At 39.4% G+C, this 22869-nt stretch overlaps 1 protein-coding gene across 5 annotated transcripts in view; it reads left to right on the forward strand.

Annotated features, from left to right (window-relative positions):
* inpp4b (inositol polyphosphate-4-phosphatase type II B) overlaps positions 1–22869 on the forward strand; it is a 114226-nt gene that overhangs the window by 65071 nt on the left and 26286 nt on the right. For all 5 annotated transcript variants that reach the window (XM_068321908.1, XM_068321910.1, XM_068321912.1 and 2 more), the window contains 4 exons: positions 515–662; positions 7380–7510; positions 11929–12033; positions 15047–15155. In XM_068321908.1, the coding sequence (XP_068178009.1) occupies positions 515–662; positions 7380–7510; positions 11929–12033; positions 15047–15155 (493 nt within the window). The remainder of the gene's footprint in view (positions 1–514; positions 663–7379; positions 7511–11928; positions 12034–15046; positions 15156–22869) is intronic.

Below are 22869 nucleotides of genomic sequence, written 5' to 3' on the forward strand. Positions count from 1 at the left end.
AGTTCAAGGCACATCGCTTTCTTGCCCTCTGCTGCCAGCATGCTGATAAGAACATGAGAGCTGCTTTGCGTCTCCAGCTTTCGATTACTGCTATTAGCCAGTGTGAAGAAATGACGACGAAAGAGCAATGTGTGAATAGGTTTTAATGGAGGAATGGAGTGGTGGGGATGCGGAGCAAAGTTTCAGAATGATTCTGCACCACAGTTGAGCCTTTTTGAGAAAACAAGTAATTAAAATGGAAATGGGGGAATAAAAATGCAGAGGTTAACAGGACAAGGTCTCTTTTTCTATCTGCAATGTGGCCGGCTCTGCTCTGCTGCCACTAAACTACGACAGGAGAGAGAAGGCCTTCAGATAGGAATTATCTACGGCAGACATCAAAAATAGGATTTAATTTGTGTCTCATAACTCATCCAACTTTTGAAGATTGCCAGCTGTCTCTTTTTTCTTCTGCATCACATCCGTCATTTAATGCTCTTCCCTTCCTTTCTGTCTCTCTTTCTCTCCCTCTCAGTGTTCAAGAACCCAGTATGCAAGGTGTACAGATTTCAAACAGTGGACAACAAGTGGATGCTTGTCCGTGAACAAATGGAGGAGTGTACCTTGTCCTTTAGCATCCCCAAACAGCTGCTCTCCCTGTACATTCAGGAGGACATGAGCAGGTACGACACTTTGGAATGATGCCAATGATGCTCTGAATGTCACTCCGGTCTTTATAAGTGCATCACTTAGCTCTCTTCAGCCAATGGAGGACAATCACAAACTCAACTTATGATTTGAAAGTTATGTCTTTATCTGGAGAAAGTTTTCAGATCATCTTAACACTTCAAGAGATGCTCAGAGGATCACAAGTACAGAAAACGACTAACGTCGTGTCTATTTAACATTCTAACACACTGTCTAACAATATCATGAGAATTGATTTATTTGATTTTGTTCACTCCTGGTAAATTCAACAGCAAAAGCAATGACCTAAAGGTGCTATGCCCTTTATATACGTACATGATAAATCTGCATGGAGAATGTAAAAAAAAAAAGGTGTTGCCCCACCCTAATCACCAGCACTGCAAGGCTATTTATCCCAACGTCTAAATGTATCAATATGATTGAAACACTAATTTTCGTAAAGATACGGAACAGCAACAGATGATCTCTTCACAGTGAGTGCAGCCAAACTGATATTCAGTTATGTCAGACTGTACTCATCATGCCATTAGAAACTGTTGTCTGAAAAAGTCCTGTGCACAGTGCAGGTAGTTATGTAGTGGGCCTTGTTGTAGAATCACTCTTGTTACTTCTTCAAACATTTAAACTCCTGTCAAAAAAATTAATTTTTTGCTCTGACGTGTAACTTTGTTAAAAGTTTGAACACGTATAAAACTGAATTAGAACATTATAGTACTCAGGAATATAACTGCAATTAAAGTCCTGTTTAAAGTGTGTGAAAATGAGGACGAGTAAAGACAAGGTCAGACTTAGGTGCTGTTTCGCCAGAACGAGTGTGCACCCTTAATTAGATCAAAGATTCCCTTCCCTCAGGCTTGACAAGGGTTTGTCAGAGCAGATCATTACTCAACTGGCCTGTTGTCCCTGGCAACCCTTTCTTATACATTGTACACACACACACACACACACACACACACACACGCACACACACACACACACACATACACAAAACTACATGTTCGGAGTTTCTTAAATGCAAATTTTTCTACAAAAAATAGTCCAAAGCACATTCCATGAGATTTTAACAAACGTGGTTGTGAGAGATGAGTTGAATTCGTAATCATGTGCTCCAAAAGAATCGCAGACCTCAAGGACACATCCACATGAAAACCACCTCCACGAATGCAACCGTACCATTTTCTGCTGCAGTTGGTCACTTAGGCAACAATTTTATGATAACTCCTGAGGTCAGATGTCAGTGTTACTTTACATATAACCAGAGAAAGGTTCCATTTGCAGTATAAAAGGCAGTACATTCTTTTTGACACATTTTCTGGCAGTGCGGGTGATAAAAAACTCCAAACACAAAATGTCAAAGACAAAATTGCTTTGTGCTGCAAAAGGCCAGAAATAAAACTCATGATAAAAAACATTCAAATAAAAAAACTAAATGTGAGAATACGTAACAAAACAACTTAAGAGGAATAAAAACTATTAACAAACAAAAAGGAAGACCAAATTTATTCATTAAAACACTCTAAAATGAATAAATATATCGATAAATAAACAGCAAGTCCTAAAATAATTTTGATAAAGGTAAAAAGAAACACAGTGGTACCTCTACTTTAGAAATTAATTGTTTCCGGAAGAAATTAAGTAAAAAATTTCGTAAGTAGAGACGCGTTTTCCATGCAAATGCCCTAATCCGTTCCAAGCCCCCAACAATACCGACGTAAATGTTTTATGAAGAATGAAAATGCATCAAAACATGTAACAAATGCATGTTACAATTAGATTAGTACACCATAAATGAGAGTTGTGCATAACGTAAAAAACAAAGAGTAAAGAATAAAAATGATGGTCATTTACCTTTTAACTGCTGTCCTTACTGTTTTTTGCCCTCTTTGGTTCATGCGCTCCAATCTCACCATGCCAAAAAACAGAGTGACTTCCAGTCCTCCTTTTGAACTTCTCCAACCACCCACGCAATGCCTTAAACTCCTTAAACGTCCTTTTGTTTTAATAACGTGGTGATTGTAGATGCATTACGGCCATATTCTTTGGCGAGATCAACCAAACGCATCCCTTTTTCATTCTTTTCTATTATCTCTTGCTTTGTTTGTATGGACAAAAAAACTCTTTTATTCTTCTTTTCTTTTCCTCTTTTCTCCGTCCCTTTCTTGGAGTCCATAGCGAATACTGAAAAAGTTAATACAGTATATTTGTGCAAAACTATCAGAACACCTCACGGCCGAGGGTCGAATGACGAGGAGCCTGCATAAACACCGATCTAGTTCCACACAGAGGTCCCTCTTAGCCAATGGGATGCCAGGAAGATACTAGGTAATAGCCCATGGCAGAGCAACTATGAGAATGTTGCGTTCCGGAACATGTGGGAGCTGCGAGTATCAGCCCATACCGTATTTTTACCTTTTGTAAGTCGAATTTTCTCTTGTAACTACAGGCAATATTTTCCTGCTGAGAAATTTCGTAAGTAGAAAATTTCATAAGTAGAGACATTCGTAAGTAGAGGTACCACTGTACAAGTTTCCTGTGGTGTGCGTGGGATAAGCTCATCTATTTGTCTGATTGATGGCTGCTTGAGGAAAGGTGTTACTACTCCCCGGGACTACTAACCATCCTCCTGAAAGAAGGAGCTGGATGTCCCTGAGCAAAGGATGTGAGTCTTTTGTTGGAACGGGGCTCGCTAGCCACTGCAAGCTAATGGAAAGGGTTAAACTGTGACTCACCAATCAGCTTGCTGGACCATTTAATTGAGTTCAGGGAATTTTTAAGCACCTAAGACGGAAAAGAGGAATCAGAAATACCAGGAAAATTAAGGTTTTTGTGGTTTTTCTCTGTATGAAAGTCATAGACGGAGTCACACAGCTTAGTTCAGCCATTATTATTAAGATGAACACACAAGTTTTTGTATGTCTTCACCTCTCAAACCTACTGTGAGTCCAGGAGTCCATTCACATGCTTCCTACAGTGTCCTCCCTTAGCATCTCAGCCCCCACCCTCTGTTAAAACAGAAGATAGATAACTAAAACCACACCTGGGAGTCAATAACAGGATATTTATCAAATGTTCTATCTATGTTGTGCAGCTCATAAAAACGCGACAGGTCTCAAAATGTTCAACCTCCACTTACAATGTGTGTTTATTAGCAGGCGTCTGTAACATGGTCGCTCAAGCACCTCCCAAATAATCCCCTTTAAATGCTGTCTTTCTCCACTGTGCCTCTCCAGTTAGCTGTGTCTGCCAGCCGGTCTCACATCAGCGCTAGCTAGATGCTTTAAATAATTCAACCGGTGCATCAAAGTTGCGTGTCGCAGTGGCGGATGGTGGGTGGCTCGGCTTCTTCCCCACTCATTCTGTTTGTTTGCTTTGATATCTACAGTCATGTTCTAATCTAACTGAGAGCACAGAGGTGGTTGGTGTTCCTTTGTTCATCCATTGAAGATGCTGTGTCTCCTCCTGTGTGTGCATATGAAGATAATAAACGCAAGTGACTTGTAGCGCCAGCATGTGGGTGTTGATTAAACCCTATTCATTAAGAGCTGTTTGGTTCCCCATTAATTGAAAAGGCAGTCTTCTTTTTCTGGTAATAAGCAAGCACTGTGATTGTGCATCAAGATCAGACAGTATGCTGTGAGTGACATCTTGACATTGGGCTTTACTGTTTCTAGTTGTTTTACAAATTAAAGCACAGAACTGATGACTGGGCTGAGTTTGCATGTCATACTCTTGTCTCCATGGGCAACCTTCGTGCCACAGTCCGCACAAACACAATATAGGACACTATTGGTGATGTCACAGAGGTGAATTTGAGCCTTGAAGCTTGGTTGTCTGTGTTTTTCCTGCAGTAAGCAGTTATAGAAGACGGATGGAGTTATTAATGAATATTCTTGCTAGGTGGAGCTTTTGTCTTCTGAAGGAAACCCTGTGTTTCATGAGGAGTTTGCTTATCTTTTTTCTCAGGCACCTTTTATTGACGCCTCACACAAAGGCCTGTGTGGTTAAATTGGACCAGGTACTATAACACACCATGGAATAAAGGTGCCCCGATGACAGGTCTTTACTCCTGGGAAATGTATTCTATTCCAGCCACCTGTCCAACTCCATTACAGCACATGGTTCTACTGATCACTTCTTCTTTTTTTATATATTCCATCATAATAAATGGAATAAATGTCTTTGTCAGCTACTGTATGACTTTGAATAGAGTATGTCTTTATTTTATCCTACTGGGACTCCCTGTTTAAAATCTTATCTTTGATGTTAGAGACGGCGCTCGGTTGATCAGCCTGTATCGGTCAATGCAATGACAAATGAATCACATTAAACACAACAAAAGTTTCAAGATAAGTCTTTATGAGTGAGGTCAACAAACCTTTGAACAAAAATATCCCTGAAAACCTACTTCTGCTCATGAATAGACTATTTAGTGAAGCCCCTTTTTAATAATAATTTAAAAAGCTATTAAATGTATTTCTTAGACTTTGTAAGCTCTCCAATGCACCGTTCCTCAATCGAATCAGACAGTCAGACAATAGCATTGATGAAGAAGGCGACGCCATAGATTTCTGTCCATCATAACAGTACCGTATCGCCCTCATTTAGCTAGCAGATGTGCTTTCATTTATGATCTCTTATTTACCCAAGAGCCATCCATCCTCTGCTCCAGACGTCACAACACAAAGTACCAAATCTCTCATCAGACAATAACTTCCCCTGTGATGCACAAATGGGAGCACTTTTTTGCAATAGCATCCACCAATTAAATAGCAATGACTTTTTTTATCTTAATAATTTTCTCAGATTAGTTAATTTTGTGTATTATGAATAAAACAAATTGTTATTGATCTCTTCCAAAACAAGGCTTGGCCCACTTCTGTGGTTGTGATTTATGCCCACTGATATTATCTTTATCATGTTTTGTATTGTCATTATAATTATCTATATCATTACACTTAGAAGCAGTTGTCATTATATATCCTCCCATTTTGTGATTCTTTGCTGAACGTGTAGATTAATAATTATTCTATTTATTCTTTTTGTTCAGTGGAGAACATGGAGCAGCAAGACTAACATCTACTTCTAGAGGATGGTAGACTAAAACAGAAATTATTCTATATAACATATTGTCTGCAGATGAGCAAAAGCACGCCGGATGAATTCACTTCATCAGAGGCTGTTTGTGTAAACCGAGTGTGGACATCTACACAACTCCAATTCTTGCACTAAAAAAAGCAAGAGTGCTGTGGCAGAAAAAGGAGCAATTAAGACAAGCATACGGCAACAGGCCTGAAACAGAGTGAGCAGAAAAGTGGTGAGGTACACACGGTACTTGTTATATGATGTATCGACTCCAGTTGGACTGCCTGAACCTGTTTGTAGGATCCAGTTCATTAAGTGGTGTGTATTTATAATGTGTCTGTCTGGATTTAGCACTTGCAAATTGCAGCTAAGGAATTTCATCACAAGTAATGTAGCTGTCATTTGAAGTAAATGTTCACAAATCAACTGCTCCAATGAAATTGTTTGCTGCGTGGTTCCATACCACTAGAGAAACACAGGTCTGTTTGTTTTCTTGCTTGTTTGTGTGTTTATTTGTTTTTAATTTGGCTGTGGTTCGGATGCGATCACACACACTTGACTTGCTTTGTTTCTGACTCTCTGGCACGATTCCTATCACTGATGTGTACTCCAATGCTTCAAAGTAATCTAAAAATAACTTATAAAAATTACCTGAAGGAAACCAGGAAAGAGGATTCCAGCACACGACACTTGCTTGTTGCGGTTGGACTTCATCTCACCACAGAAATATCTCTGACAGTAGATATTTAAGCAATTACATCTTTTCTTACTAATGAATGGAACCAACAATTATTTTTACATGCAAGACATACAGTATAGAAAATGTATGAGGAGAATTGGACACATTGTATCATGTATTTGTTATTCTGAATAGTATTGAACTTCCTTCAACCTCTAATTTCTATAATATCACTGCAAATTACTCTTCAATTAATGCCGCAGGGCTGTTTCTGAATATTTTTCCATCTCATATTGCCTTTCACATGCAAATGATAAGCCAATGAAAGTGTTCTGAGGAAATCAGACCCCCACCTACGCACAAAATTGCAGGCGCACATTGCACCCACTCGTGCACATTCACAATTATTTCCTAAAGAGAGAGCACAAATGATTGTGGCCTTAGGCTACAGGCACTGCTAGATGAAAGAGAAGCCACGGGTCAGCAATGTAGACTTTTTTTTCCTCCTTTTTTTAATGGTAGAAAAGTGGGGGTAGCAAAGGAGGGCAAAGTGTAAGTGGGCATGAGTTGTTGGCCTGAGGTTCAGGAATACGTTCATCTGTATCAGCACAGTATGCTCCAGGACGTTACTGTTTGTCTCATCTAGTATGCGGAAACCTTGTTCTCTTTTGCCTGCATCTTTAATACGTTTAAACCCTAAAACCTGACGCACAAGATCATTTGAAAGACATCTAGGGAGGTTGATGACCCAACTGTAGGTGCTGCATGAGAAAAATGTGCAAATGTTTGTCATTTATTTTATGTTTCTGTTTTTAAAAAACACACAAAGACCGAAAGCGAGCCACGATTTGTGGGCACCATCAAAATTATTGACAAGTTTAACACCCATTTAAAAGCTGTGTGGTTCTCATAGATCTGTTTTTATCTGTAGGGTGCAGGACCTGAGGGAGCTGGGGGAGCTGTCTCCTCACTGGGACAACCTGCGAAAAGAGGTGATGACACGATACGGAGGAATCATCACTACCTACCAGGAGACTTTGGCTGAACTTGACAAGATCACTGGTAAACAGCATATGCTGCTTCATTTTTTATTTTTTTTTAAATTTGTCTCTAAAAAAACATTCAGGAATGAAGAACCCCTAAAAAACAGTCTGGTATTGGTCACATTATTCTCCATAATAATAAAATATTGCTTCTGTCTCCTTTGAAAATTATGAAATAATTATTTTAAAAAATCTTAGCAAAAATAAAAAAGATATAAATGGTTTGTGAACTGATCAATAATGATGGAATGTCTCCTATCCCTCTCCATAATCTCTTCCAATGTATATTTTAGCATTTATATAGGAACATTATGACAACTGATTTATCTTACTCTGATTTACTCTCATCCTAATAATGAGGTATTTGTCTCCTCCTCGGTTTTTGCTTTGCCCTGCTGATAAGAGACGCTGGTGGCTAAGCCTTGCACTGCCTGCCTGAGCTCTGGGAGAGGGATTTCAGGGTGAGCGAGATGGATAATATGGTCTTGGTCATTATGGTTCCTGACAAGTCCTTTGTGTGGCCCAGATTCGCCAATATATGGAGGAGGCCCCTACCCAGCTTACCAGTCTAACCCAGCTCTGTGTTAAGTTAGCAGGATGACAGAGATTGCTAAACTAGTTGGACGGGAAAGCTGCTGCAGATACATTATTGATGAGTAATATCATTATAAGAAGGTCAAGAGACAGACAGAGACAGATTGGAGCTGGTGTGAGGGCATCTTCAACCGTATTCCATCCATATTATAGCATGTTTTTTCTTCACCGCGTAAGAACTGAATGTGCAACTATATATAGCAACGACATATTTTCCTCTATTCAGTGCTTCGGTCTTGAAATAACAATACAAATCAGGTGGGAGGATGCACAGAATTAAATGCTCTCACTTTTCCGTTAGAATTCCTAACGGATTTTTTACTGCATGGCTTCACCAGTTTCATTTGACTCCCGACCTCGGATGTGATGAGTTTTGCATTTTTAATTAATTAGCAATTTTGCCCCATCATGCATATGAGGTTAAAGTTTGTCTCTTATTTTTTAGTTATTCAGTTTTGCAAAAATAAAAGATTGAGACAGGAGATTTAGTCGAATAAAGATGAAGAGAAGCAATCTGCTAGGAGACAGAGCAGAGTTCCCATGTTCAGCAGCCTCACTGATTCCATTTTATCCATTTTTAATGATGAACTGACCTCAGCAAACACTTCAGATGTTCTAATAACTGTATTCCGTCCATAAATTAATCATCCCTATTTTAATTGTTTAACAGCCAGCAAATTAAAGGCACAGTCAAAATCCTGTTAGCGTGGGCTAACATCGGACCTCCAATCCTGCAGAGTCTTCTCTGCACAGCACTGTCAGTCACTCTTCACTCCTAGGTCTCTCCGCTTATGGGATCACTGCAGCTTATGACCTACAGCTACGAATTGTGTATTAAAGCTCATATCAACTCTATTGTGTCACTCACATGTGCAGTTGTTTTTGCCATCGGGCAAATATGCTCAACTGTGTTATGCAAACATATGTAGAGGGTTAGCATTTAACACAATAATAGAAAATCAATCCCCTTACAAATAAAGACCAAAAGAGTGAATTACATGAATTACATCAAGCGAAAAAAGAAAGACTGGACTGTCAAATATTGCTGCTCGCACAGCATGAGTGAAAACCTCCTCTGTGTCTACAACATATTTAACCGTGGATTGATTTTGAGAACCTGCTGCGCTCCCATCACCACAGGGCCATGAAGATGAATAACACGCTTAAATAGACCTACTTTGATCTGGCAGCCTTCATATAAAAGCCGGAGTAGCGAGTGTTGAAGTAACGTGACTGGTCTGGATCAGTGGTGCCTTTTCAGAAGTATTTTCTATTCCATCATCACAAAATGTTAATTGGTACTCTTAATTAACTTTTGCATGAAGACCATATTTCTTTTAATAAGAAAAATGTGACTATAGTTTTAGATGTTTGTTGACATATTTTAGTGATCTTTGTCCGTTTAGCTGTAAAATACCATATGTACAGTGTACATGAATACTGCTTGTTACTCTAATGTCTCCTCAGTGGGTAAGCGCATAAAGATGACAGAAAAAAACCCAATAGAAGAGATAGTGGGCAGATGTTGGTCTGTCCTGCTGGCTCACAGCCCTTCTGTCACATCGCCAACCCACCTGGGCAAACAGACGGGGATCTGATATGACTAATTAATCCAAACTACAACGGTCACTAGCTCGATTAGCCTGTTCCCCAGGGTTCTACAGCCACTGGGAGCCCACTGAGCACGGATGACAGCTTAACCATTTACTTTAAAGGTAGCCTTTGGAAACAGCATTGAAGCATGCTAAGAGGAGTTTAGCACCTTTGCAAGAAGACATGATTGATTTCTAGCACTTGAAAATACAAAGCTGCATCACTGTCAAAGGAGTTATCCATTCCTGAAGTAATACATTTCAGCTCGAGTGAGTTAGCCAGGCCGGCCAAACATGAAAGTTAAAATTAGAAAATCTATGGTGGGTAAAATTTTCTGTCATGATCACTCATTTTTATTATCTTGCATTTGTTGTCTCTTCCATTAACTACTAAGATCTAATAAGTCTCATGAAAGTAAACACTCATGATGGACAAGTGTGTCACACAACCCACTTGAACAAACCTGAATTGTCTCTTTAAGAGACAGGATCGGACAAAAATAAAAACATAAATTATAGTTATGCATACAGAAAGAATATTTCTAATATTACTTAATACAGTAGTCATACTAGTAAAAAAAATGCTCTAATTTTAATTGCCCTAATTCTTCATGAATGTTTAAATTAATGTTTGGTACAAAAAGGGGGGGGGGCAAAATCACATAATCTGTTTGAATTAAGTGTTGGGATGTGTGAATTTAAAAATTGATGGTTATTATAATAAAGCAGAGTGCAAAAGATGTGTTTCAAAAGATATGTAATTCAAAGAAGAGTTTGACCAAAATGTCAATATTAATTATTCACTGGCATGTTCAAAAATTCTGAGGAGCATTGTACTAAATATACACTCACTTAAAATGTGAGAAATAATTCATAATGAAAAGGAATAGATGCAATACTTCATGCACATTTATTTACTTCATTTCTGTGAAGCTCATTTGTTCTTATAGTTTATTTGAATAAATGAATTATTAGTGCATTCCATACAAGGCAGTGCACCAATGTGACCTCCATGATAACATTCTTCACACAACATGAACGCGCAAATTGCATTTGAGCATTTTTGCCTCTTTTGAAATTCAACTTCATGCCTTAAATAGGAAATTCAAAGCCATTTGTCTTAAAAGAGGATTTAATTAAACATTGCGATGTTAAACTAGATAATGAAACCTTGTGATAGGACAGTTTTCAAATAGCATATTTCATCTCTTCTACCTATTTCAAATGGCTTTTTTTTTTTTTTACAGTCTTACCACTGTTGGCAAACATCACAGCGCTTTTAAATTTCCTGTGTTTCTCAGTTTTTCTTGACAGCGACTCCTTATCCCAGAGTCTCATTAACCCTATTTGCATATTTGAGATTTAAGTGCCAACATGGAGTGTCAGAGCTTAACTATAAGCCGCAAACAAAGAGTTTTGTTTGGCAGAAAATTTAAATTGCCTATTTTGTGCTAAATAACAGCTGCAAATGGTCTAAAATCATACGTTTCAGGGGTATTGCTCTCATGAAAAAATGTCATGAGCAGTTTATAAAAATATGAGCTGCTTGTTGATCTCTAATTGATACATTCCTCTGATGTGTATAGATGTGTGCTAAATTATTTCACAGAGGAAAAATCATTTTATTAAACTCTGCTACCGAACAAACAACAATTTGTTTCTCGCTGTGTTAAACGATGTTTGTGTAATCTGTGACACGTTGCGATTAACTGTGCTGCATTTAGAATCTGATGTACTTTGGTGCGGAATATTTTGAAAGCGTACAGGGCTTATTTAGCAGCCACTCACTCCAACACACTGGAGACAAGATTTCATATATTTGTTGTTCATATTTCCTGCTGTGGTAATTAGGTTGTGACCACCACCACCACCACCACCACCACCCCCACACACACACATACGCATACACACACGCACAGTGTATAATTGAATTTGCCCTGCAGCAACTTTTACAACCATGAGTTAAAGTGGGTGTTAATTTGTTATTATTTCTATTTATTTCTATTTGTCACAAACTAAATATCCAGACATTTGTACAAAGCTTTTATTCTCATTTATCATCATTAAAAGATCAACCCAGTTGCATGTTGTTGTAATTGCTGTTTGTGGACTACTTAACTGAATCATTAAAGAGAAAAAAAAGCAATGTTATGAAAATCACATTACGGATGCAACAGTTCACACATATTTCTTTCAATTCAACTCAATTCTTATTGAAGATGATGTCATATATTTGCTGTGTTTGTTTCAGGTTGTTCATTCAAGCCAAGCTGCTGCAAATCCCAGAAATCACTTGAGTTCATCCCGATAAACCTGCACACCCAGAGGATGAGGGTGACTTGCCCCAGAAAGACAGGTATTACACTCCTAGTGTTCATTTGAGATTAAATCGATGACTGTAGTACTCTCATAGTTAAACCTACAATCACAGAGGCCTCTGCCTCCTGGCACAGGGAAGCTGCTTTAGAAAAACTATAATCAGCTTTAAGTTAAAAAGCTCAATCGACTGCTTCCAGTCGGTACCGAGCAGCACTGTCATAGATCTGGGTCCAATGGTCCGATGTTTACTCCCCTTTATCTCTATATTAGGTCTCTACTAAGTCACAAGGGAAATATCCCTTTCTGTAGCTGTTGGTCTACCCTTTATTGTTTACGGCTTTCCCGGTTATAAAGGCTTTTAAGGTGAACACAGCTTCTTGCTGTGATCTAATATGGAACTGTGAGCACGGTGAGTGAATCCAAAAAGCAAAAGTCTGGGCTGGACAGCCAACAGTGAGATGAAACTTCAGGTATTGATCCCCTGTGAGATCATCAGCTGATTTGACATTGTCAGAGTTGTTGTCATAGTAGTTCAAATTCAGCTTTTGACAAACAAGCTCAAAATAATTTGTTTCAAAGCTGCTTGAATCTGAAAACTATGAATAGAAGATAGATATGAAATAGATGGTTGCATATGAAACACATTACCGTAAGCTGCTGTAGATGTCATCTTGTGTTTCTGTGCCTCCATCTGTCAGAGATACAATACCTGGAGGGCCCAGATAAGGTGGATCTAGGTTACCACCCAGATGGAAAGGTGAGGATTAACTTGGCTTGAGAAAGATAGACAAAACACTAATTAAGCCCTTAGCGTTTCTCTGCTGAGAAAGACCAGGAAGTCTCCGTCGCTGCCGCGATCGAGCAGGCACCACCTGATATTACCCTGGAACTGTCTCAGTCTATTAGGTCACTAACAGCTGCCTCGAAATCTGAGGGAGCTCAGATTCAGCTATACAGGCAGTGATTGATAGAAACGTGAAAAGAGACAAACCTTGACATAAACTCTGGTTCCTTCAGTAAAAACGTCAGGGAAGACAGATCAAATAAGCGGAATCAAGTCATCATACAACCCTGTAACTGACTTTCACTGTCAAAGGAAGAAAGGGGATTAAGTTAAGATAAAACAAGCCTTTGAGGAGTTTGTCAACTGATTGATAGACACTGTGATAATTGCCCTCTGTGGGCTTCAGACTCAGTTCTAGGCAGCAGTGCTCTGGCTGGTGTTCCACTGCGTGCGCATTGGACCTCATCGACCAGAAAGACCTGGGTTTAGACTCCCCTGCAGGATACGCACAACTCCCATCGGCTTGGTGGTGTTAATTAAGAAATCTGGGCATTCTGAGTTAATGGTGCATGGTGTTTAAAGGCAGCACTGTGGCATCAAGGGAAGGTGTTGTTTTTTTTTAAAGGAATATTTCATGTTGACCTTTATTAAAAGTACACTTTGAACAATCCTCTTTTTTCATTTTCTTGAAGATGAGACGATTGTCATCGTCATGCATATTAACAATTTAAGGATTGAACTTTGAGCTCACACTGTTTACCCACCCACTAGGTATTTCGAGTGCAGTACAAATGCGACAAAAACTCATTGACTAAACTAGCAAAATAACAGTGTATTTTCTGCTTAAAAATTAAGAAGAAAATTGTTTGCTCGTGTAAAAATTGGCTCATGCAGCTTTAAAAGACTCTAATGATGTCAATGGCCGTCTTGCACAGAGGTCATCTAACTGAATAGTTCTTCATTGTGAATGTGTGGCTACCTTCTAGCTGAAGATTCTCAAAGGTGGAATCAAAAGCAGATGTAATTCTTTTTAAGGTTTTAGTGTTTCTCATGTGAGACTCATCCTCAGATCTGCCTGTAGATTAATTTTCTCTGAACCTTATTTGATAGTGAATTGTTATTACATTGCACATTTTGCTCCAAAACAAAAACACTGGATGAATGATGGCAGTCGGGGGTAAGAAAAACTGGAACCTTCTTCTAAATGCACCTCTTTTTCAACTCTAGTCTATTGTTCTATTGTTCTATTTGATTTTCTGAGGTGAGCAAATTCACTGAGCTCAGCTAGGCAATCCACTCGACAACACAAAACCATTCATTCATTTCCATTTTGTTTATGCGGTATTTCATCCAGCAAGACGAGGGGATCAGGAGGAAAAACACTCTGAGCTCCAAACAGCAATCATTTATTTTGGTGGAGATTACTTTCTGCAGTATCCAAAATGACAACTGCAAAATATTTTCCTACCTAAAAGTGAAGCTCAGTAAAGTTTAACTGCATGGGTCAAGTAAAAGAGCGTTATATCACTATTAAACGCGATTGTGGAGCGGGGCAAGTATAACTCACAACTATTCATCCTGAATGCCTTCACCAATTTCTTGTTTTGTGGAGCAACTGTCCTCCCAGTGTTTAAGCTGCTTGTTCTGTTGTTGATTTATTGAGAAAAGGATGGTGAGAGAGGAAGAGCAGACAAATCAAGCACAAATTGGTCATTTTGCTTAATGTTCTGAAACCCCTTGTTGTATTTCAGAGGATTTTTCCTGTAGGAAAACCAATTAGGGGAACTTAGATATCCAGAAACTCCAGGAGCTGAACATGTACTCGACATGGAGTCTCATGGTCAGGCACAAGGATAATAAAGAGTAGAACTATTTGTACTAGTACATTCTCATAGCTGTATCACCTCTGTAACAGCCATCTTTTAAGCTGTGTATGTCTGTGGTCAGAGGTGTGCAGTGTTGGATTCTAAGAGACGTCTTTCCCTCCATGGCTTTCTGGTGTAATTGCCAAAGGGCCTCTTGTGTCAGCCTAGGTATCTGTGAAATCTTCATTTACATTTTGTGGAAATTAAATCCTGGTTCTATAGGTGACCGATGTTTAATTAATAAGAAAAGGTGGCGAGGGCATCTTTACTGACTTATGGACTCGTATACATAAAGTATACTTTGGCTATTCGCAATATTCTAAAGTGGAAAAACACACAATGATAGGGATAATTGAAAAACTGTCTAAATCCCCCCCAAATGCTTTTTTTCGTCTTTCCAGATTCATCCTATGACATTGTCACTGTTGGTGCCCCTGCAGCACACTTCCAGGGCTTCAAGTGTGGCGGTCTGCAGCGTCTCCTCAGCAGATACGAAGCAGAGAAAAAGAGGTAGGGCAAAACAACCATTAAACAGGTCCATCATGGTAATTTAATACAGGACACATGCTAAGGTGTAAACAGAGAATTTAGTTAGGACATAATTGTTAGTGACAAACAAATTTGTCTCCCTCCTGTGGCTTTTCCAAGCCCTGTGAAGCTACGTACAGCTAAGAAATGATGGTATTAAGACTCCAGCTCCGCCGCCTCTGGTATCTCATTTTGACTGGAGGCAGCAGGCAGGATGGAGAAAGGTCCGTTGAGTCAGAACTCCTCCTTATTGGTTCTTACTCCTGGTAACCATTTTTCCTCCCTGAAGTTGTTGTCAGATAAGAGTGGCATTTTGCTGCAGCCTCCCAGTTGCCAGTTGGACGCTGATTTTAAATTGCCCTTCAATACCAAATGAAGCATTCAGGGCAAAGTTTTGCTAGGAGTGAATGTCTGATCAAAGTGGTGATTGCAGAGTTTGGGCTGGGCACAAATGTACAATTACTGACTACCACATGAGTTTGAGCCCTGCAGTAAAGATTATTGCTCTTAAACATTTTCCAAGGAGTTTGTCCTTAAGCTGAAACACTGAAATCAGTGGTATTTTGCAAATCGTTGTCAATAACGGTTGAAGTGAGTCCTGCCTGTGACAGGAAAGCAGGTCCCTGCTTGAAATTTTGATAAGTTTTGTTTACTCCCTTTACCGACCTTTACCAGCTGACTAAATAAAATAATTTAGTGTTATAATTTACTATATTTTGTATTTAAATTAATAAAGTAAGGTGTACATGCATTTACTGAACATGCATTGGGGCAACAAATTTGTGACTTCCTCAAGCCTGAGATCAGCAGAATCCTGAAAATGTTGCTGTCTTTGTCGATTGGAGGCAGGATGGAGGTCTGTCACTGGAGTTCAGTGTGTGGCCACTTGAGTGATGCCAGAAGAAATGAAAGGTGATTTTTCCAAAAGTTCCCCATAGAGTTTAAAGTCATTACAGACCATGCCAGATCCAATTAGTTACAGAGTTTGCAGCTCAAGAGGGGTTAGGTGTGGGTAGGAAATGAAAAATAGTTGTGGACCTGTGCTTATAAAAAAATATAATAAAGCAGGAACTTCTTTATGTTCAGCTGGCGTTACTGGAGATAGTGACTTTTGCTTGTGTGTATGAACAGGGATAAGCTTAGCATATCAATAGTCCACTGATGTGAAATGATTTTGAATGAGAGATTAGGCTTTAAAAAAAGAATTCTCCAAGGAGAGGGCTTTTAGCTTCAAATGTGACAATGCTAATGATTCACTGTAGCTTAAATTTTCCAATTTTCTGCCTGGCTAACTGACTACAGTCTGCACTTAGCCTTATCCATGTTTGACCTGCAATGCAGCCATTTGACAACTGTGGTCAGAAATGATCCATCTCTCTGTGATTTTGCAGGAGTGTTTGCAGCCACTGTTTTAATGAAGGTTCATGAATACTCATTATTTCACGGATTCATTTGCTTTTATTATACATGCACTAAATATCTGAGCAAATATTTGGCCTAGAATGCCCCGGTGAAGGATTTTCTTTACACGTTTGAATGTTCAATGGTGGAATTATGTGTGCCTTTTCACGCTACAACGATCGCCCATTTTAGCAAAGATACACAGACGGATCTTGACTCATTAAACTTCTCCCAGTATTACCTCGTGCATTTCAGAAGCAGGCTTTTGTAATAACATTTGATTAAAAAAGGAACAATCGGCAAGATGTGAGACTTGGCTATTCATTGTGATATTAATTCATCAAAGAGAAGATTGAAAAGGACTGGGCAAGGGGAAAAAAGGAGAACCTGAGCACAGAGGTGTCACCAGGAGGGCAATAAAAGAGCTGTTTGTCTTTGTTCATTGGACACTCTGAGAGAGGGAGGGGTGTGCTTTCCAGATCCATTAAAACCTGCATTGGCCAAACTTGGCAGTGACCAGAGTATGCAATGTAGTTTGTCTCTCAGGATGGGCCGGCAAAGAGTGTAATCAATAGCTACATTTTGTATTCCTCCACAAACCCTGCACATGTACACACAGGGCAAGAGCATTTATCTTTCATTAATGCATGCAGTCCCACTTAAATGGCTGTTTTAAAAGTCACTGGATTTTTATCTGTATTTAATTGTACCCTGTGGACAGAGCTGTGGATTTGCTGAGGTGGTCTAATCTTTCATTAACAGCCTCTTTTCAATTATTCAGCCTTTCTACATTTGATACCTGAAATTGAACGTGTGTATGTGTGGGGTTTTTTTATGTATCACAAAAGGAGATAATCTACTGCAGGTATTGTCTACTTCAAGTTTCTAAGTACCAGAATTCTTCTCCACAGACAATTTGAGGCTCCGATTTTAAAAAAATAAAAGGTTTATGTGGCAACATCAGTGTTATCCCTAATAACTCATATCAGCTTAGAATGAAAAACAATTTAAAAAAATGCTACACAGAAACCAACGCTTGAGCTAATGAATGGCTCCTTATGTCAGCAAGTCAAGGAGAACACAGAACTTCCAGTTTCAATCTTTAAAAAAAAAGAACGAACTGATGCCAGCTCCGTGGCAACTACCAGGGTGGAAGAAATGGGAGCAGGTCAGTCTGACGTTGGAGAGGATGGAGATGACAACAATTAGAAACTCGTAAATTCAGGGACTTCCTGGCTGGTTGCTAAGGGGTTGGGAAGCTAATTGACGAGCACACTCCTCTAGTGGTTAGATGCATGAATTCATTAATATTCTATGGGCCGGATGGGACACTCTGTCTCAAATATTAGACAGAGCCATTTTTGTACAATCAGCTTTGTTGATGCAGGGGTTGTGTAATGGAGCTCCTCTCTCTCCATAGTCTTTGATTTCCATCCATTGTAACAGAAAGGAATGAACGACTGTCGTCTTGCCAGGCCTCCTGGTCAAGCAGAACTGCATGATAACATATTCCTGGGACACAATGAGTGGTCAAAACTAAAATCCACACATTTAATAGAGTCTCTCAGGGCAATGTTCAAGGTCCGGCAGCCTGTTGTCTAACTAAATAACATCCTTCCAAGATTGCTGAGTGAGCTCTGACAGGAAACCAGAAGGAGTGGGAAGTGGTTAGTTTTTTGCCTGCTCTTGAGTCAGTGTGCTCCAGCTTCTGTTTTTGATGGACTGGCAGCAGCTTATAGATTTAGTTGGTCTCATATCAGGGTTCCTAGCTTGGGTCTGAATCACTGAGGAAAACACTTGGCTATTATTCTAAGGGAATAGTGTCCAAATGCATGATTGAACAACAGATGGCATTTCACAATTTAAAGAATCTGTTTTGAGATCAGATCTTTGAGTGTGTGAGTGCGTCACCAGAGCGGCGTATATTTTCACAGTGACCGTGTGGCAGTGGCCGGATGTGATAAGTGTGCTGTCTAAAAGATGAAGGAGGCTTTGGCAGTCACCTGGACTGCTGCAGGGGCTCTGCTGACGTAGCTGGATTTGACTTCTACTGGCTGTCAGCTGCGAGCCACAAGCTCTTCATTAATTTCCTCTCCACTATTAATTAGCCAAGCCTTGGAGATGCTGGTTTAATTAAGCGCTGAGCCAGGTGACGTTCTAACTCTCATTACTGTTAAGACCAACTCCTGTTGATCCTTTTGAAAAATCAAGACTGAAGTCCACTCTAATGCTGCCGGTTTAAAAAATGTGCTGTTTGAGGCTCTTGACTTCATACTCAAGTGTTGTTCCACTATTGCACCTGGAGATCCAGTGTTGTTTTTGTGAAACTTTAATTGTGAGAATATGAAGGGAATTAATCTGATGAGTCAAAGGATAGAGAGCAAAGATAGTTACACCACACTTTCGGCCATGTCTGGAGACTCCTAATGTTCCCGGGGCACACATGTAAATGAGGTGGGACTAGGAAGAATCCATTATCATACATTATCAGAACGTGTTGGGATCAGACAGCCATTTCTTCTAAAAGCATTGCTCTCCCCACTGTGTTATACTGACGTCATGTAATGGAGTCTCAAAGAGCTTCACTTAAGAGCAAAGTAATATTCTCTCACGGGAGGAGAAGAGTTCTGAGAGCAAATATACTCCAGCCTGAGTGTGCCCCAAGGCCAGATAAATTGGGATTCTGAAAAGTTTGAATACCCAGTTGTCTCCATTGTTTTGATCAAGATATACAATTTGATCTTGAACTGGAAATAGCTGCATTGGATTAATTTGAATTACATGTCATATCTGGATGGAGTAGATATTACTTTGACAAAACTGGAAGTGTGAGCGGTCATGATTTTGCTCTATGCTATAATATTTTGTTTGTCAGTTTACCAGCTAGGTCTGCATCGGATGCTCAATGCACGACAAAAATATGTATCTGAACTGTGCTATATAGTTTCTAATCTTCAGATTAAAATATACAAAAACAAGTCCCACACCTTGAGGTGGCTTTCGAGGAGATTAATCTACACAACAGAGTTTTTGCCCCGACTGGGGTATGTCTGCTTTTTCCTTGCTAATAGTGGTGTCTGCAAGAAAGATTTGTAATGACAGGGAAAAGGATCAGTAAAATGCCCAGTTTTATAGAGGTCTATAAAGTGTCCAAATGAAGTGATAAAATATCATAAGGGTGCACCATTTACAGACTGTGGAGTTTGTGACTGCATTAGAAAGCTCTGCTCATGATGTTGAATTTCTGCGTAAAAATTAGTCAGTTCGAATCTTGGAATGCAATGCACTGCATGTATGTGGGAATAATTTATTGAGTCTGTTAGGTTTATAGCCATTCACATAAATATTACCATGCATACAGAAGACTTAAATGTTAACATAGTACTCGGAAAATGACTCACATTCACACTATGAATATCATTAAACATTCATACACCAAATTCAGCTATTGTAGTCGAAGGAGCAGCTGCTGTAGAATTTACGGCATTGCTTCTATTCTTGTTATTTAAAAAACGGTCTTATATGCTTTTATACTTTACGTACAAAGAGAAATGTAGTCTTTTGTTTGTAAAGGCTTTTCCACTTCCTTTGGGGTCGTTAACGATAATGTAAGGCTACAAGGCAAAAGAACAATATCGATATCAAAAGCTCAAAATGTTCTGATCATTTGGCAACTGCAGAAAGAAGAAGAATTCAGCATGAAATCGTAAACAGGAAAGGAGAAAAAAAAAGTTCTTCTCTGACTGCAACTTTAATCAAAAATAAAGGATTAAGGAATGAGAGAGTCTTTTATGAGTCCATAAGTGCTGTGAACTTAGCTGGAGTCTCACTTTGGTAAATAGAAGAGCCAGACAGGTTCTCTTTGTGCCATTTTTTATCAAGGCCTCAAATATTACTCCATCGTGCAGTCACCACTCTGTGACTCAGTCGCCACTCTGTGACACAGTCACCAAGTTACAAACAGTGTGACGTCCTCACAGGGTTTACTGTTTGCAGAACCTGATTATGTATTTTTGCATCATTTTTGCATCCCAAATAATGTAAGACTTGGAACCCTGGAAGACTGAAATTTTAATCACATTCTCATGTGCAACACCTGCTTTGCCCTTTGTCACAGATTTATGTTCTTTCACCTTTATATCATCTGCGATCTTTGTCGTCCCACTCGTACTGACAGCAATGCCAATGAGGCAATTAACGTTCTTTGCCTTAGCCAGTTTTAGAAGGGATCAATTCTGCCCTCTAGCATCAGGTGGTAGGTCCCTACATTCATTACTGCCTGCATCGGCTATGTAATGTGATTGGACTTGTACTTACGAGTCAACAGGACTGTTATTGAATATAAGTCTCTGGATCAGTTGTCCTCTTCCAACAACTTTCTCTTTCGCTCCCTTTCTGCATGTCTGTTTTTGCAGTACCGTTGTGTTTTTTCTCTTAATTTCTATAAGTAGAGAGAACTCAGAAAAAAACCCTCTGCTTGTGCAGATCCAGTCCCAAATTTAATGGACTCTTCCTTGCTGCATGTTCAACCCTTCTACCCAATTTCATCAAAATCCAGCAGGTAGGTCATGTCAGAATGGAAATGGTGAAAATATCTTGCAATGTTAGAGAAATTGAAAAAAAAAAGTGGATCCTCCCACAAGGTTTTATGAAAACCTGTCATTTTTTTGTAAATCCTCCTCACAGTTAGAGAGAATGGAAAACCAATGCCAGAATAAAAACATTATATCCTTAGTGTAGGCAGTAAGACAATTGTAGTTTTATAGGCGATGAAAAGCTTTGACAGACTTTACTTTGTCGCACTGGATTATTCAGTGATGTATTCTCTTTTCCTGAAATCCTTGCATTGTAAGGTAGTTTTATGCAGTGGGTTAAACAGAAGCTTGAATGTAAGAAACGATGGTGTTCTGTGAGTATTATATATAAACCTCTCTCACTTACTGATTCCTTTGATTAGCTTCTATCTTGTGGGTGGTAGCTCTCTAAGGACCTCATTTGCAATAATGACCAGGCCAAGAATTTAAAGTTACTAGGTGGCTACTATATTACACAAATTTTCTTAATGCCTTCAGATTATTACATTTCTTGATAATGAAGAAGAAAGAGAAGGAGAACAAGAAGATTTTTTTTTTTTTGCAAAAACACTTTAATCACATTCAAACACTTTGCAATTTTACATTAGATGAAGCACTAAAGCGCCTCAGAAGATTTTTTGCGAAAAAATTTTTAACATTTAGAACATTTTACAATTTTTCATTAGATGAAATTTCAAAAACACGAAACACTCAAAAACATTAAACATCAAGAAACAAAGGGGAATACAATATAAAAATTAGTACATTATAACAGGAAGTTTGCAAAAGTGAGGTGGTCATCAACTAAAGTGCATAGGACATTTTTTGTGACACCAGATGTTCCCAAAGTTATTCAGGTCTTTTGTCAATTTATAGAAACCAAATTCTAGTTTTAAGCGACATCTGATGTTACAGCAAAAAACAGTAGCTGCCTCTTGAACAGTACTGTTTTCAATTCTCCTCTTCCTGGTCACATAAATTGCAAGTTTTGCCTGCCCAGAAATAAAATTTAAAAGCTGCCACATTCTCTGATTTGATTTATTGTACCCAGCACCGTAGATGAATTTCCTGATACTAAAATTTTAAAAACATTCGTTAGAAGAATGAAGAGCACTGCAAGTCTCCCACACTCACTAAAAGTATGAAAGACTGTCTCATGAAGGGGACAGAAGGGACACTGGCTGGACACCGTAGGGTTAAAAACACTAATAAAAGCATTGGAACCGATGGCACCATGTAAAATCCTCCACTGGAGGTCGGCTGTTTTTTTCTTGAGGGGAGGTTTGTACAGAAGTCTCCACTGCGGGTCAGGTCCATTTCCCGTCATGCTGTTGGCCCAGGTAGTAGGTGCTCTGTCACACAGGTTTTTCTTGTTCATTACTTTTACAAATTGTCTGTACAGTATTTTTTTGTTGGCTGTGTGTAGGCTGGTTTGTCATTCATCTCCGAGGAGAGGACCCTCCAGTTCTTCAAACGGGACTGATGTGGACCTCAGGGAAAGGATCTTTGCTGTCCGGTACAGTCCCTGTACTACAGTCCAGGAGGAGGCTTCTCTCCTTCCCGGAGAGTCTCTTCCTCCACAGTTGTAGCACCCTCTGAGCCACCCTGGTGGACTGGATGTTCAGCAGGGAGCTCACAGCCTGGGCATCCGCCAGCGCAGGCCCGGCATTGTCCACCAGCTGCTGGAGGGTCATGGTCCTGGTTCTGCAAAGTGTTGCAGA

Source organism: Antennarius striatus, chromosome 8 (assembly GCF_040054535.1).
Source record: "Antennarius striatus isolate MH-2024 chromosome 8, ASM4005453v1, whole genome shotgun sequence".
Classification (NCBI taxonomy): domain Eukaryota; kingdom Metazoa; phylum Chordata; class Actinopteri; order Lophiiformes; family Antennariidae; genus Antennarius; species Antennarius striatus.